Raw genomic sequence first — 17,657 nt, 5'->3', positions numbered from 1 at the left:
AAATCGCTGACCCGGTGCATTGACGAAAATGGTCAACGATAAAGCTCGAGCGATAGCCTACATAATAATAAACAAGCGATAGCCAGCTGTGAAAAATAATTTCACAATCACCGTTTGCGTGTATATATTAATGTATATTTAATTATTTATACAACAGGTGTTTTCGTATATGATAGAAAAGTCGGAACACAAAGACTTTTAGATTTTGATCCTTCCGATGCGGCACCGAATTTGACGGTATCGTTCCATCATTGGTATCTGAAATCACCAATTTTATTTTTGGTTCAAGAACCTAAATCTTGCCAGATGAATAGATGAATTAGAACTATTCCGACCTGATGATGGCAAATTTCACATTGCTGCCCTGAATAACAATCGCCGAAGGTTTTGACTCCAAAGCTTTGTTCTCATCATCAAGCTCGATTTTCGCCTTCTCATTCTTCTCGTCAGCGGTTGAGACTCCGATTGCGGAAGTCAGACCGGCGACGTCCGCAGGTATCTCCTTGATTCGCACTTTCGGCGGAATTTCTTCCCTGGACTCGTTGCTATTTTCAACTTTCGTACGCAGATCCTTAACCTCGTCGGTCGAGGTTTCCCGATCGACATTCTCTTCATCCTCTTGGACTTGTTCCTTGTTCTCCTCCGGTGACTTCTCAGTCTCAATTTTTCGCCTGGAATCATCAGGTGATATCCACTGCACGCGTCCGTCACCTCGATCGTCTTTCGTGGGAATGAACTTTTCATTCGTCAAGTATTCATCGACCGGAATTCGATTCTAGTAAACATCGAAAACGAATTTGTTGCACCGGCTTTTAAATAAAAATCTACATATGCAACAACAAATTCTTTTTCACCCTCAAAAAATCCAAGTCCTCGATGTGCGGATCATTGATCTGATTCGTTTGAGGATCGTTTCCCTGACGAAATTCCCTTTCCTCGGTCTGATCGTTATCAGATTTCCGTTCGTCGGGATTTTCCGATAACTGCTGCAGGATTATCTGCGGAAACGTTTTATTTTCGGTCATAAAGCTACTCATCTAGAGTCGCCCCGTACCTCCTTTCCCGCAGCATCCGTGATCTTGACCCTACGATTGGTGGCCAAGGAGCGAAGCATTTCCGCAACGAAATTCTCGTAAGCCCGGAGCCGACTGGCTAGACTGGATTTGGCGCCTTCGGCAAGGGCCAGATCTTGTTCGAGTCGAAGAACGCGTTCAGTTAGCGAGGCGTTGTGAGTGGCCAGGAACCGGGCCTGAAAAGTTTTTAGTACTGGTTATTTTAACGTGACGGAAAATCGGTCAACGGAGAAATGCAAAACGCACGCGGCCAGCGGCGAGGCCGCAAATGTGCTCTCGTGGCCTCCCGCAACTTCTGCAACTGGCTGAGGAGAGACGCGGGTTCCCGCAAATCCCTCGGGAAGGACGCAACGACAGGAGACTCTGATCCGATAGAACAATACGCGGTGGTCCCCATCCGGAAAGTGCGAGACGATCGAGGTATGGCTGAAATATTGAGCGTTGTGCAATACGTGTTCAAATATTATACGATACAGTTACGTCAAGAAGTTACGATGAACGACGCAGAAGTTTTAGAAAAATTACACAACTCATATTTGTAACGAGAGAATTCAAGTGTTCTTTAAAAAACGATCTTTCAAGGATTTTTCGCGAAGAGGCATTTCAATTTATTAATAAAAAAATTTATATGCACATTGGGGTAACATTGAATTTCATTCTGATATTTTTTATTTCTAAAAATAATGATTATTAAAGCTATTATAGCCGTTCTCCGGGAGAATCTCTATAAAAAGGCGTCTTGCGGTGAGCAAGATATCTTTAGACTGAATCATCAGAAATGATCAAACAAAAAAGATATAGTTAATATAAGGTATTATCTGGTCTTTAATCGAAAGAATAAGCGCGATATTAATTTTTTAACAAAACGGCGGCTTTTCGAAAAAGAAATCGATTTTTCATAAAAACTTTCGCCGTGTCTATAAAATAGAAAATATTTATTGGCGAGAAAAAACCTTCGATTAAGGACTACAAAATATACCCATAAAGCTCGTGTAAAAATTTGAGACGTATCGGTTAAGCCGTTTCCGAGAAAACATAATTTTTAGATAAACGCGTTCAAAGTTTCAAAAGCACTTTACACACAGTTCCGGGCGTCTTCGCAAATGTGCGTGTAACTTCGAGAATATTTGCCGGATTGACATAAAATTTTCCGTGTATATACTTTGATATATGTACATTACGAAACTGAAATTTAAAAAAATGATATTTGAAAAATCCTGACTGCGTATAACCCCGTTAATAACTGTTTAACTACCTCCTGTTTTACGATAGAAGAAGCTTGCTGTCGGCCGGCAGGAATGCGCAGAGTGTAATTTGTCGAGTCCAACCGTTGGTCCCCTACAAACCGGAAGTAGGGGCTTACAGCGAGCACTTGAATCTCCCTGGTGACGTAGACGAGCTGGTATTCCGTGTTTGTAGATGCCTGATATAAGCAAATTAAGTTGCAAAAAGTGATAGACTCCTTATCGATTCCTTATCGTGTGTATAGAGAACTGAAAGAAATTATACTAATCAACGTTATTTCACGAAAGCTTCTGATTTGCTATGAAGAGATACGATATTCTATGAAAGTCTATGAAAATGTAAAAAATTTCAAAGCAGGGATAACTAGAAATTAGAGCGAACATCTGTGCCAGTCGACGAAATATTACTACGGTACAAAAAAAAAAAAAAAATGGCGATAATGTAGGAAAAAAATTGACGCCAGAAGTACGTCAACGTTCTAATTTCTCTACAAAATCGTATAAAACTTGTGCGTTTGTGACGTGGAAATTATTTCCACCGGGGTACCTCTTGGTGAAACATGCGTGGGAAAATAATCGTCCGATTAGGGGATGCCGCTGTCTTCGGGGCGACAAGGGCGTATTCGAAGGTGAGATACTGCTGTAGGTTTGACCATCCTCTTGGAAAAATGCCGAGCCAATCGCGGGTCGAGGCTTGTTGTACCTGGAGCCCGCATTGCCGATGAAATTAATTAATTATCCAGTCCCCGATTCGTCTCGGTTACTCACGTGCCCGTGCAGCGTGTACTCGACGCGAATATCCTCGTTCACCGAGTACTTCGTCCTGAGGTTTTCGAAGGTGACGGCAACGGGATGGTGCGTCGGGCAACACCCTGTGTTCCAGCTGCCGCAGCACTGCATCATCGAGTTACCTAAAATTGTTCTCCGGATCTGCAGCGGCGGAAACCGCGGGGATGCAGCTTGTCAACCCTGCAGAATGGCGACGGGACGAATATTGCGGGTCTTGCAGGGAGCGATGATAGGTAATGTACGTTTTCGCGAGACCTGGTTCCGGCGGCATCGAGGAATTGAATTAGCAGACATATGTCACCGCGATTCGGTGATAACTGATGAACGGAAAAAGCCAGTTGAAAAGCGCCTGTCACAACAGTTAAGGCTGACGCCGACTAGACCGCGGCGGACGGCGGCGGACGGCGGCGAAATTTTCGCTCATACAGTTATCCATATAGGTGTTCACACTAGACGGCGGCGGACCGCGGCAATTTTTCGCGAGTTCCAGGTTGGGAATATTTCGGCGGTGCGCCGCGCATCGCCGCGCATCGCCGTCGTCTAGTGTGAACACCCGACCGATGCCGAAATTCATCCCAAGTATAAAAATAGGGAAACCTGCGTTACTTTGATGTAAATGGTTATGGTTTACAAGGATTCTTTTCATTCTCTCCGCTGTTCTTGCGAATAATAAATGCATTCATTTTTACATCTCAAATAAATCCTACGGATATTAAATAAATTTTACGTAAGTAATTACTTCATTTTTAAAGAAATTTAAGTAAATGTGAGTTTTAGAACAACAAGTTATGATCAACGGATTATTTTATGTAAAAAATTTATTTTTTTCTCATTGTTCGGGTATGATGCTGATTTCATGAAGACTGTTTTTTATTTTGCGTATTAATTTTTATGCATAAGAAATGAGAGAGTATATTTTGAGCTAAAATTTATTTCATTTTTACTATACATATATTATATGTATAATAGGGTGTTTCAAAATAAAAAAATTTACGATTTTCCAACGAGCCACACCCGAAATAGTTTAGGTAGAAACAAAAATTCTGGCGAAAGATGAGCATTGTCGGTTGATTTTTAATCCTTTTTTCCTTTTTATCGAATTTATGATGGACAATTGTTAGTAATTTTTTTTCGTGTTAAACACTTCTTCATCTGAGCTATCCATAATGAGTAATCAAGAAGTAGTGGCAAATATGCATGATTATTTATTGTGTGCCCATGACGACTGAGACAAATCGTGGTCATCAGATAATTGATAAATATCTCTTTTTCGTAGAAACAGTATCGGCGGGTGGTCACGCGACTATAGTGGGCGCATCTCACGGTAACTGCGCCGCGGTGCAGTGGGCGTCAGCCTTAACTTTTGAAATGTCCTACCATTTCCGAACACCTCCAATCATCCTATTTACCTATATTACTAGATTAGCTATTATATGAAAAGAGAAGAATTATTCACTTCGAAATGGGATTCTATTCGACGCGCGCTCGATGTATTCCATAACATTAGTATTCATAATTATTTCAACAACTTTTCATTTGCTCTCTCGATCTTGAATTTTCGTAGGCATATAACCAAAACGCTGTTCTAGCTAATCGAGAGTGAAGTATCTACGTTGGGTAGAGAAGCAAAATTGTTTTTCGAAAAGTATTCGGATGGAAAAAAATTCAGAGTAACTGTAATACATCACGGATGCGCTAATTTTGAACGAGATGAAATGGATGCTTCGTATATGAGATAGTATTTAACGCTGCGTAGTGATTTAAAGACCTAAAAAGGTGATAGGAAGAGAAAGAACGAAGCTTCTTAACACTTCGAGTGTATTTTAACACACATTTGAAAGATACGAGCAAAATTTTTCATCATCCAACTGTCGCAGAACGGCAGCGTTGTCGGCTGACCCGTTAAGTAAAGGATATATCTTCAGTCAACGGCTGACCATCGAAGGGCCTGGCCGCTTGAGTCTGGAATCGGCAGGACAGATAAAGTGTGTATTTCTTGTATGAAATGTGAACACTAGAATCATTATACATCATATCATATCATCATACATCATACATCATACATCACATCATACATCATCATACATAGTATTGAAGTTCGAAACGAAAGTTTGGATGTTCGGATGTCGGATGTTCAGAAGGTGACGTCATCCAAATTTTTTTTTCTCTTGACGTCATGGATCTGTAGTAATCAGCTAGCCGAATTCCTCAGTATGGAAACAACCGCGCAGTAGAGCGGACGTATGAAAATCGCGCTCCGCAGATTTCGTGTACCGGGTTCTCTACCTCCTGGATCCTGCGCTCCGGGTCCGTTTCCTGGTGCAAATCGACTTCCAGGACAACCGCCCTGTAGTTTCTACGCTCCAGGTCCGCTACCTGGTGAAACTCGACTTCCAGAACAATCGCTCCGTAGTTTCTGCGCTCCTGGTCCACTGCCTGGTGAAACTCGACTCTCGGAGGACAAGGAAGACGAGGAAAACAAGGTGGACGAGGAGGACGAGGATTTGTGCTCGGTGAGTAAAACATTTTTACAATATTTGATGGCAATTGTAATTATATTTCATCGAAAATATTTCCAAGTTGTCATGTTTACAAAAAATTATTTCGATTCATTTTATGCGCAAGCACGAATTCAGTAGCTATAAATGCGCTAATGAAATTTATTATATTATTTGATAATTAATTAATTATATTAATCCTTACACAATATTTTCGATATGTTCTTATACTGAAAATATTTATGACTATTGAAGGTACAACCCAAGGTGGTTATCGGTGGTCGTTGGACGTGGTCGGAGGTGGACGAGGAGGAGGACGAGGAAGGCGAGGAGAACGAGGTGGACGAGGATTTGTGCTCGGTGAGTAAAACACTTTTATAATATTTCATGACAATTGTAATTATATTTCATCTAAAATATTTCCAACTTGTCATGTTTACAAAAAATTATTTCAATTCATTTTTCGCGCAAGCACATATTAAGTAGCTCATGAAATTTATTACATATTAATTAATTATTTAATTATATTAATCCTTACATAATACTCTTGATGTATTCGTGTACTGAGAATATTTATTACTATTCCAGTTATAACCCGAGGTGGTTAGCAGTGGTCGTCGGGGGTGGTTGGCGGTGGTTGAGCTGGACGAGGAGAAGGACCAGGAAGACGAGGAGAACAAGGTGGACGAGGAGGACGAGGAACTGTGCTCGGTGAGTTTAACATATTTATAATATTTGATGAAGTAGGATCAGGATCAGTAGTAGGGTCAAAAGTAGGAATAGAAGTAGAATCAGAAGAAGGAGTAGAAGTAGGATCAGGGATAGTATCAGAAGTGTGAGTAGGAGTAAAAGTAGGAGTAGGATCAGAAGTAGGATCAGGAGTAAGAGTAGGATCAGCGGAAGGTGTAGGAATAGGAGTAGAAGTAGGAGTAGAAGAAGGAGTAGGAGTAGACGTAGAGATAGATGTAAAAGTAGGAGTAGAAGAAGTAGGAATTAGATCAGGGTGGAATGATGCGGGGTGGTGAGGGGTGGGGGGGCGGTAGTTATACTTCGGTGGTTCCGGAGAGTCTCTCATCCCGTACCAGGGTGGACGGTGGGCTTTTAGTGGGGGCGGGTCCCACACTACCCCTGTGTTTCTTGCGTGAAACACAGGGTGTGCATAAGGCATTTTCCCATCGGAAAAAAAAAATGAATAAAAAGGGGTGGGGTCCCCTCCCCCTCCCCTCCGCCCCTCCACACACCCCGCCAAAATATCTCAAACTTGTCACATTTACAATAAATTGATTCAATTCATTTTTCACGCAAGCACATATTCAGTAGCTTTAAACGCGCTAATGAAATTTATTACATATTGATTAAATAATTAATTATAATAATCCTTACATAATATTTTTGATGTGTTCTTAGTCTGAGAATATTTATTACTATTCCAGGTATAACCCGAGGTGGTTGGCGGTGGTTGGTGGTGGTCGGAAGTCGACGAGGAGGAGGACGAGGGAGACAAGGAGATGAAGGTGGCTGAGGATTTGTGCTCGGTGAATAAAACACTTTTATAATATTTGATGGCAATCGTAATTATATTTCATCTGAAATATTTCAAACTTGTCATGTTTACATTAAATTATTTAAATTCATTTTCCGCGCAAGCACAAATTCGGTAGATATAAATGCGCTAATAAAATTTATTATATTATTAATTAATTAATTAATTATATTGATCCTTACACAATATTTTTAATGTGTTCCTATACTGAGAATATTTATTACTATTCCAGGTATAACCCGAGGTGGTTGGCGGTGGTCGAGCTGGACGAGGTGGAGGACGAGGATTCGTGCTGGGTGAGTTTAACATTTTTACAATATTTGATGAAGTAGAATCAGCATCAGGAGTAGGATCAGGGGAAGATATAGAAATAGGAGTAGAAGTAGGAGTAGTGGTAGGAATGGGACTCGGAGTAGGAGTATGAGTAGAAGTAGGAATAGTAGGAGTTGGAGTGGGATTAGGAGTAGGAGTAGTCGGAGTAGGAATAGGAGTAGTCGTCGTAGTAGGAGTAGGAGCAGAAGTAGGTAGGGCGGGGTGGGTCGTGAGAGGGGAGGGGAGGGGTGGGAAGGGGATATTATCATATCAAGTTATCAGTAATAAGCAATTGCGGGTAAAATATTAGCTTACTTTTGTAAATATTTATGAATATAGCCTCTATGAATGTTCATTGTTGGTGTATAAGGTCTGGCAACGTACCTACTTTCTGTAAGAGATGTTGAAGATTTTTAACATAATTATGTTTCAGTTCTGTGCCCCACCTAGTGATCCACTGGTACATATCCTCCGACGTGACATCGCTGTGCTACGTATAAAGAAGAAAAGATTTATTAAGATGCAAATTGCTCCTCTCTTCTTGTCATTGTGATTTCAGCCATTGTTGTGCTGTGTGTTTAAAATTTAGGACAGTATATAATATAGAATAACAGGTACAGCTACGAATATAGCACTACAATAAATCTTATAGAAATGAGCTCTCATTGAGATTTCTCTGTATTTATAACTCGACGCGAGAAGGCAAAAATCAATGTAATGCCATCTGTAAAGTAATTTGACTCGTGTTTGCACAACGAGAACTCGTTGGGCATTTTGCGGTGAAGTTTGAAAAATTGTTGTACAAGAAATTAAATAACTATAAAAATGGATAAAAAATATTATCTTAAAAAAAAAAAAATATTATCATAATTGTGAATGTAGCTAATACAGCTTTAACCGTATATTGATTATGTTATTGATCTATTGTTACAAGATCGGAATTAGATAAGCTCTCTAAATACTCTTTTCTAGACTATTAATTTATATCACGTATATGTATACTATGATTACCCTTGCCACGTTTTATGTTGCGCTTGTGTAATTTGTATATTATTAACCTTACGTTTTACTCTATTTGCGACAAGTTGTGAGTGTTTCTAATTTCTTGGCAATTATTTATGTACATGTATGTGTATACATGTATATGTATACATATGCATGTGTATATACATATATACACATGTTTAAAACTAGATTTTTACAATAAACACAGAGGTTTTAGTATATTCACATACGGATTTCTGTGTATAGGTATACTTGAACTAAAATATCCTTATCTCTAACACGGAGTATTTCGTAATTCGCATTTGTTCTTGTAACCCAATGTCCTGCATACGATGGCAAAAATCGAGATCCAACTTAATTGAGTCTCAAAGCCTTGTTGACATAAAAGCAGCTATTTGATAGAAATTATAGTTTATAGTTTACACAGCCCATTGCATGATATTTCATTATAAATACGTATGTTTCAATGTAATTAGGAATAATTTATCAAATGTACAGAGGTCATGTGCAAATAATAAATGAATTCGACCGCAGTTTTATGTATTCATTAGAGCTTTAACAATAAATTTAAGCTCTGTTACTTCTTTTATTTTATTATCGATAATCAAAAACATTTCCGACTATTCGTGCTGTGGAAGCATGGGGATGAAACCAAATGTAGCAAAAGACTAGAAACAGTGTATGTAGAGTACGGGTATTTTTCTAACAATGCAAACACGTGCCGCTAGCTTAGTTTTGACATATCTAGAATACCACGCCTTGCGAATTAGCTTTCCAGACAGAGTTGAATGATGAATTTTAAGGACTGCATTATCGTTGTTGAATACTCTACGCCTCATGGGAAACGAAAATCTGTAACGATAAAATTGATGCACCGGATCATCGTCGACTTACCTTTTGAAATGTCCTACCATTTCCGAACACCTCCAACCATCCTATTTACCTATATTACTAGATTAGCTATGATATGAAAAGAGAAGAATTATTCATTTCGAAATGGGATTCTATTCGACACGCGCTCGATGTATCCCATAACACTAATATTCAAAATTATTCCAACAACTTTTCATTTGCTCTCTCGATCTTCAATTTTCATAGGCATAGAATCGAAACGTTGTTTTAGCTGGTCGCAAGTGAAGTATCTGCGTTGGGTGGAGGAGCAGAATTGTTTTTCGTAAAGTATTCGGATGGAAAAAAATTCAGAGTAACTGTAATACATCACGGATGCGCTAATTTTGAACGAGACGAAATGGATGCTTCGTATATGAGACGGTATTTAACGCTGCGTAGTGATTTAAAGACCTAAAAAGGTGATAGGGAGAGAAAGAACGAAGCTTCTTAACACTTCGAGTGTATTTTAACACACATTTGAAAGATACGAGCAAAATTTTTCATCATCCAACTGTCGCAGAACGGCAGCGTTATCAGCTGAGCCTGAAGTTAACTGAAGGATATATCTTCAGTCAACGGCTGACCATCGAAGGGCCTGGCCGCTTGAGTCTGGAATCGGCAGGACAGATAAAGTGTGTATTTCTTGTATGAAATGTGAACACTAAAATCATTATACATCATATCATATCATCATACATCGTACATCATACATCATACATCATACATCATCATACATAGTATTAAAGGTCGAAACCAGAGTTCGGATGTCGGATGTTCAGAAAGTGACGTCACCAATTCAAAATCAGCTAGTCGAATTCCTCAGTCGGGAAACAACCGCGCAGTAGAGCGGACGGATGAGAGTCGCGCTCCGCAAATTTCGTGTACCGGGTTCTCAACCTCTCGGATCCCGCGCTTCGGGTCCGCTACGTATTTCGAGTACCGGGTTCTCAACCTCCCGGATCTACAATAAATTATTTCAATTCGTTTTTCGCGCAAGCCGATATTCAGTAGCTGTCAGTCCGCTAATAAAATTTCTCGACTTCCACGATAAGCGCTCCGTGGTTCCTGGTTCACGTTTACAATAAATTATTTCAATTCGTTTTTCGCGCAAGCCGAAATTCAGTAGCTGTCAGTCCGCTAATAAAATTTCTCGACTTCCACGATAAGCGCTCCGTAGTTCCTGGTTCACGTTTACAATAAATTATTTCAATTCGTTTTTCGCGCAAGCCGAAATTCAGTAGCTGTCAGTCCGCTAATAAAATTTCTCGACTTCCACGATAAGCGCTCCGCAGTTCCTGGTTCACGTTTACAATAAATTATTTCAATTCGTTTTTCGCGCAAGCCGAAATTCAGTAGCTGTCAGTCCGCTAATAAAATTTCTCGACTTCCACGATAAGCGCTCCGTAGTTCCTGGTTCACGTTTACAATAAATTATTTCAATTCGTTTTTCGCGCAAGCCGAAATTCAGTAGCTGTCAGTCCGCTAATAAAATTTCTCGACTTCCACGATAAGCGCTCCGCAGTTCCTGGTTCACGTTTACAATAAATTATTTCAATTCGTTTTTCGCGCAAGCCGAAATTCAGTAGCTGTCAGTCCGCTAATAAAATTTCTCGACTTCCACGATAAGCGCTCCGTAGTTCCTGGTTCACGTTTACAATAAATTATTTCAATTCGTTTTTCGCGCAAGCCGAAATTCAGTAGCTGTCAGTCCGCTAATAAAATTTCTCGACTTCCACGATAAGCGCTCCGTAGTTCCTGGTTCACGTTTACAATAAATTATTTCAATTCGTTTTTCGCGCAAGCCGAAATTCAGTAGCTGTCAGTCCGCTAATAAAATTTCTCGACTTCCACGATAAGCGCTCCGTAGTTCCTGGTTCACGTTTACAATAAATTATTTCAATTCGTTTTTCGCGCAAGCCGAAATTCAGTAGCTGTCAGTCCGCTAATAAAATTTCTCGACTTCCACGATAAGCGCTCCGTAGTTCCTGGTTCACGTTTACAATAAATTATTTCAATTCGTTTTTCGCGCAAGCCGAAATTCAGTAGCTGTCAGTCCGCTGATAAAATTTCTCGACTTCCACGATAAGCGCTCCGTAGTTCCTGGTTCACGTTTACAATAAATTATTTCAATTCGTTTTTCGCGCAAGCCGAAATTCAGTAGCTGTCAGTCCGCTAATAAAATTTCTCGACTTCCACGATAAGCGCTCCGTGGTTCCTGGTTCACGTTTACAATAAATTATTTCAATTCGTTTTTCGCGCAAGCCGAAATTCAGTAGCTGTCAGTACGCTAATAAAATTTCTATAACTTTATAATCTTCTCATAATCTTTCTGGTAGATTATATCGATCAAAAAATTATATCAAACCTTACACATTATTTTTGATTTGTTCTCACGCTGAAAATATTTATTAGTATTCGGGGTATAACTCGAGGTGGTTGAAGGTGGTCGGAGGTGGACGAGGAGGAGGACGAGGAGGACGAGGATTTGTGCTGGGTGAGTAAAACACTTTTATAATATTTGATGGCATTTATAATTATATTTCATCTGAAATATTACAAACTTGTCACGTTTACAATAAATTATTTCAATTCATTTTTCGTGCAAGCACATATTCAGTAGCTATGAATAATCTTATACAATGTGTTATATTATTAATTAATTAATTAATATTCTTATAATATTTAATGGCAATTGTAATTATATTTCATCTGAAATATTACAAACTTGTCACGTTTACAATAAATTATTTCAATTCATTTTTCGTGCAAGCACATATTCAGTAGCTATGAATAATCTTATACAATGTGTTATATTATTAATTAATTAATTAATATTCTTATAATATTTAATGGCAATTGTAATTATATTTCATCTGAAATATTACAAACTTGTCACGTTTACAATAAATTATTTCAATTCATTTTTCGTGCAAGCACATATTCAGTAGCTATGAATAATCTTGTACAATTTATTATATTATTAATTAATTGATTAAATACATTAATCCTTACACAATATTTTCGATGTCTTCCTATACTAAAAATATTCATTACTCTTCCAGGTATTACCCGAGGTGGTCGGAGGTGGACGAGGAGGAGGACGAGCTGGACGAGGAGGAGGACCAGGTGGACGAGGAGGAGGACGAGGTGGACGAGGAGGAGGCGGGGTGGGTCGTGGGAGAGGACCTCTCCTCTCCTCAGAGGAGAGGAGGGGGAGGGGCAGGGAAGGGGGAGAGGTGGGCGGGGAGGGGGAAGGGACGGGAAGGGAAGGGGAGGGGGAAGGGGTGGGAAGGGTGGCGGGGAGGGGAGGGCGGCGGGGAGGGAAGGGCGGCGGGGAGGGGGAAGGGAAGGGAAGGGAAGGGGAGGGGAGGGTGGCGGGAGCGGGGCGGGCGGGCGGGCGGGCGGGAGAGGGAGGGAGGGAGGGAGGGAGGGAGGGCGGGAGGGAGAGAGTGGAGGACGGATGTCGATGCGAGCCCGTTAGAGTTAATAGAGCAGTACACCCCCCCCCTGCGCCCACCCTCCCTCCCTCCCTCCCGCCCTCCCTCCCTCCCTCCCTCTCCCGCCCGCCCGCCCGCCCCGCTCCCGCCACCCTCCCCTCCCCTTCCCTTCCCTTCCCTTCCCCCTCCCCGCCGCCCTTCCCTCCCCGCCGCCCTCCCCTACCCGCCACCCTTTCCACCCCTTCCCCCTCCCCTTCCCTTCCCGTCCCTTCCCCCTCCCCGCCCACCTCTCCCCCTTCCCTGCCCCTCCCCCTCCTCTCCTCTGAGGAGAGGAGAGGTCCTCTCCCACGACCCACCCCGCCTCCTCCTCGTCCACCTCGTCCTCCTCCTCGTCCACCTGGTCCTCCTCCTCGTCCAGCTCGTCCTCCTCCTCGTCCACCTCCGACCACCTCGGGTAATACCTGGAAGAGTAATGAATATTTTTAGTATAGGAAGACATCGAAAATATTGTGTAAGGATTAATGTATTTAATCAATTAATTAATAATATAATAAATTGTACAAGATTATTCATAGCTACTGAATATGTGCTTGCACGAAAAATGAATTGAAATAATTTATTGTAAACGTGACAAGTTTGTAATATTTCAGATGAAATATAATTACAATTGCCATCAAATATTATAAGAATATTAATTAATTAATTAATAATATAACACATTGTATAAGATTATTCATAGCTACTGAATATGTGCTTGCACGAAAAATGAATTGAAATAATTTATTGTAAACGTGACAAGTTTGTAATATTTCAGATAAAATATAATTATAAATGCCATCAAATATTATAAAAGTGTTTTACTCACCCAGCACAAATCCTTGTCCTCCTCGTCCTCCTCCTCGTCCACCTCCGACCACCTTCAACCACCTCGAGTTATACCCCGAATACTAATAAATATTTTCAGCGTGAGAACAAATCAAAAATAATGTGTAAGGTTTGATATAATTTTTTGATCGATATAATCCACCAGAAAGATTATGAGAAGATTATAAAGTTATAGAAATTTTATTAGCGTACTGACAGCTATTGAATTTGGGCTTGCGCGAAAAACGAATTGAAATAATTTATTGTAAACATGAACCACGAACCACGGAGCGCTTATCATGGAAGTCGAGAAATTTTATTAGCGGACTGACAGCTACCGAATTAGGGGTTGCGCGAAAAACGAATTGAAATAATTTATTGTAAACGTGAACCAGGAACCACGGAGCGCTTATCCTTGAAGTCGAGAAATTTTATTAGCGGACTGACAGCTACCGAATTTGGGGTTGCGCGAAAAACGAATTGAAATAATTTATTGTAAACGTGAACCAGGAACCACGGAGCGCTTATCATGGAAGTCGAGAAATCTTATTAGCGGACTGACAGCTACTGAATTTCGGCTTGCGCGAAAAACGAATTGAAATAATTTATTGTAAACGTGAACCAGGAACCACGGAGCGCTTATCGTGGAAGTCGAGAAATTTTATTAGCGGACTGACAGCTACTGAATTTCGGCTTGCGCGAAAAACGAATTGAAATAATTTATTGTAAACGTGAACCAGGAACTACGGAGCGCTTATCGTGGAAGTCGAGAAATTTTATCAGCGGACTGACAGCTACTGAATTTCGGCTTGCGCGAAAAACGAATTGAAATAATTTATTGTAAACGTGAACCAGGAACTACGGAGCGCTTATCGTGGAAGTCGAGAAATTTTATTAGCGGACTGACAGCTACTGAATTTCGGCTTGCGCGAAAAACGAATTGAAATAATTTATTGTAAACGTGAACCAGGAACTACGGAGCGCTTATCGTGGAAGTCGAGAAATTTTATTAGCGGACTGACAGCTACTGAATTTCGGCTTGCGCGAAAAACGAATTGAAATAATTTATTGTAAACGTGAACCAGGAACTACGGAGCGCTTATCGTGGAAGTCGAGAAATTTTATTAGCGGACTGACAGCTACTGAATTTCGGCTTGCGCGAAAAACGAATTGAAATAATTTATTGTAAACGTGAACCAGGAACTACGGAGCGCTTATCGTGGAAGTCGAGAAATTTTATTAGCGGACTGACAGCTACTGAATTTCGGCTTGCGCGAAAAACGAATTGAAATAATTTATTGTAAACGTGAACCAGGAACTGCGGAGCGCTTATCGTGGAAGTCGAGAAATTTTATTAGCGGACTGACAGCTACTGAATTTCGGCTTGCGCGAAAAACGAATTGAAATAATTTATTGTAAACGTGAACCAGGAACTACGGAGCGCTTATCGTGGAAGTCGAGAAATTTTATTAGCGGACTGACAGCTACTGAATTTCGGCTTGCGCGAAAAACGAATTGAAATAATTTATTGTAAACGTGAACCAGGAACTACGGAGCGCTTATCGTGGAAGTCGAGAAATTTTATTAGCGGACTGACAGCTACTGAATTTCGGCTTGCGCGAAAAACGAATTGAAATAATTTATTGTAAACGTGAACCAGGAACTGCGGAGCGCTTATCGTGGAAGTCGAGAAATTTTATTAGCGGACTGACAGCTACTGAATTTCGGCTTGCGCGAAAAACGAATTGAAATAATTTATTGTAAACGTGAACCAGGAACTACGGAGCGCTTATCGTGGAAGTCGAGAAATTTTATTAGCGGACTGACAGCTACTGAATTTCGGCTTGCGCGAAAAACGAATTGAAATAATTTATTGTAAACGTGAACCAGGAACCACGGAGCGCTTATCGTGGAAGTCGAGAAATTTTATTAGCGGACTGACAGCTACTGAATATCGGCTTGCGCGAAAAACGAATTGAAATAATTTATTGTAGATCCGGGAGGTTGAGAACCCGGTACTCGAAATACGTAGCGGACCCGAAGCGCGGGATCCGAGAGGTTGAGAACCCGGTACACGAAATTTGCGGAGCGCGACTCTCATCCGTCCGCTCTACTGCGCGGTTGTTTCCCGACTGAGGAATTCGACTAGCTGATTTTGAATTGGTGACGTCACTTTCTGAACATCCGACATCCGAACTCTGGTTTCGACCTTTAATACTATGTATGATGATGTATGATGTATGATGTATGATGTACGATGTATGATGATATGATATGATGTATAATGATTTTAGTGTTCACATTTCATACAAGAAATACACACTTTATCTGTCCTGCCGATTCCAGACTCAAGCGGCCAGGCCCTTCGATGGTCAGCCGTTGACTGAAGATATATCCTTCAGTTAACTTCAGGCTCAGCTGATAACGCTGCCGTTCTGCGACAGTTGGATGATGAAAAATTTTGCTCGTATCTTTCAAATGTGTGTTAAAATACACTCGAAGTGTTAAGAAGCTTCGTTCTTTCTCTCCCTATCACCTTTTTAGGTCTTTAAATCACTACGCAGCGTTAAATACCGTCTCATATACGAAGCATCCATTTCGTCTCGTTCAAAATTAGCGCATCCGTGATGTATTACAGTTACTCTGAATTTTTTTCCATCCGAATACTTTACGAAAAACAATTCTGCTCCTCCACCCAACGCAGATACTTCACTTGCGACCAGCTAAAACAACGTTTCGATTCTATGCCTATGAAAATTGAAGATCGAGAGAGCAAATGAAAAGTTGTTGGAATAATTTTGAATATTAGTGTTATGGGATACATCGAGCGCGTGTCGAATAGAATCCCATTTCGAAATGAATAATTCTTCTCTTTTCATATCATAGCTAATCTAGTAATATAGGTAAATAGGATGGTTGGAGGTGTTCGGAAATGGTAGGACATTTCAAAAGGTAAGTCGACGATGATCCGGTGCATCAATTTTATCGTTACAGATTTTCGTTTCCCATGAGGCGTAGAGTATTCAACAACGATAATGCAGTCCTTAAAATTCATCATTCAACTCTGTCTGGAAAGCTAATTCGCAAGGCGTGGTATTCTAGATATGTCAAAACTAAGCTAGCGGCACGTGTTTGCATTGTTAGAAAAATACCCGTACTCTACATACACTGTTTCTAGTCTTTTGCTACATTTGGTTTCATCCCCATGCTTCCACAGCACGAATAGTCGGAAATGTTTTTGATTATCGATAATAAAATAAAAGAAGTAACAGAGCTTAAATTTATTGTTAAAGCTCTAATGAATACATAAAACTGCGGTCGAATTCATTTATTATTTGCACATGACCTCTGTACATTTGATAAATTATTCCTAATTACATTGAAACATACGTATTTATAATGAAATATCATGCAATGGGCTGTGTAAACTATAAACTATAATTTCTATCAAATAGCTGCTTTTATGTCAACAAGGCTTTGAGACTCAATTAAGTTGGATCTCGATTTTTGCCATCGTATGCAGGACATTGGGTTACAAGAACAAATGCGAATTACGAAATACTCCGTGTTAGAGATAAGGATATTTTAGTTCAAGTATACCTATACACAGAAATCCGTATGTGAATATACTAAAACCTCTGTGTTTATTGTAAAAATCTAGTTTTAAACATGTGTATATATGTATATACACATGCATATGTATACATATACATGTATACACATACATGTACATAAATAATTGCCAAGAAATTAGAAACACTCACAACTTGTCGCAAATAGAGTAAAACGTAAGGTTAATAATATACAAATTACACAAGCGCAACATAAAACGTGGCAAGGGTAATCATAGTATACATATACGTGATATAAATTAATAGTCTAGAAAAGAGTATTTAGAGAGCTTATCTAATTCCGATCTTGTAACAATAGATCAATAACATAATCAATATACGGTTAAAGCTGTATTAGCTACATTCACAATTATGATAATATTTTTTTTT

The 17,657-nt window shown here is 40.1% G+C and overlaps 1 protein-coding gene and 1 long non-coding RNA gene across 2 annotated transcripts; one reads left to right on the top strand and one right to left on the bottom strand.

The window, feature by feature from the left end:
• Positions 1-113: 113 nt before the first annotated feature.
• LOC124303199 (tax1-binding protein 1 homolog) lies at positions 114-3,217 on the bottom strand. Its single transcript, XM_046760133.1, has 8 exons — positions 3,086-3,217; positions 2,865-3,020; positions 2,329-2,496; positions 1,320-1,499; positions 1,055-1,249; positions 855-998; positions 336-775; positions 114-258 (listed from the first exon to the last, which is right to left on the bottom strand). The coding sequence occupies exons 1-8, from the start codon at positions 3,215-3,217 to the stop codon at positions 249-251; spliced, it is 1,425 nt and encodes a 474-aa protein (XP_046616089.1). The 3' UTR covers positions 114-248.
• Positions 3,218-5,461: 2,244 nt separating this feature from the next.
• Positions 5,462-7,425, top strand: LOC124301513 (uncharacterized). Its single transcript, XR_006907502.1, has 3 exons — positions 5,462-5,619; positions 7,038-7,139; positions 7,380-7,425. It is a non-coding gene; the product is annotated as an uncharacterized LOC124301513 (long non-coding RNA).
• The last annotated feature ends 10,232 nt before the right edge of the window (positions 7,426-17,657 follow it).

This window comes from Neodiprion virginianus, chromosome 1 (assembly GCF_021901495.1).
Source record: "Neodiprion virginianus isolate iyNeoVirg1 chromosome 1, iyNeoVirg1.1, whole genome shotgun sequence".
NCBI lineage: Eukaryota > Metazoa > Arthropoda > Insecta > Hymenoptera > Diprionidae > Neodiprion > Neodiprion virginianus.
The sequence above is the reverse complement of the archived record's forward strand: the minus strand, read 5'-3'. Positions and strand labels throughout refer to the sequence as shown.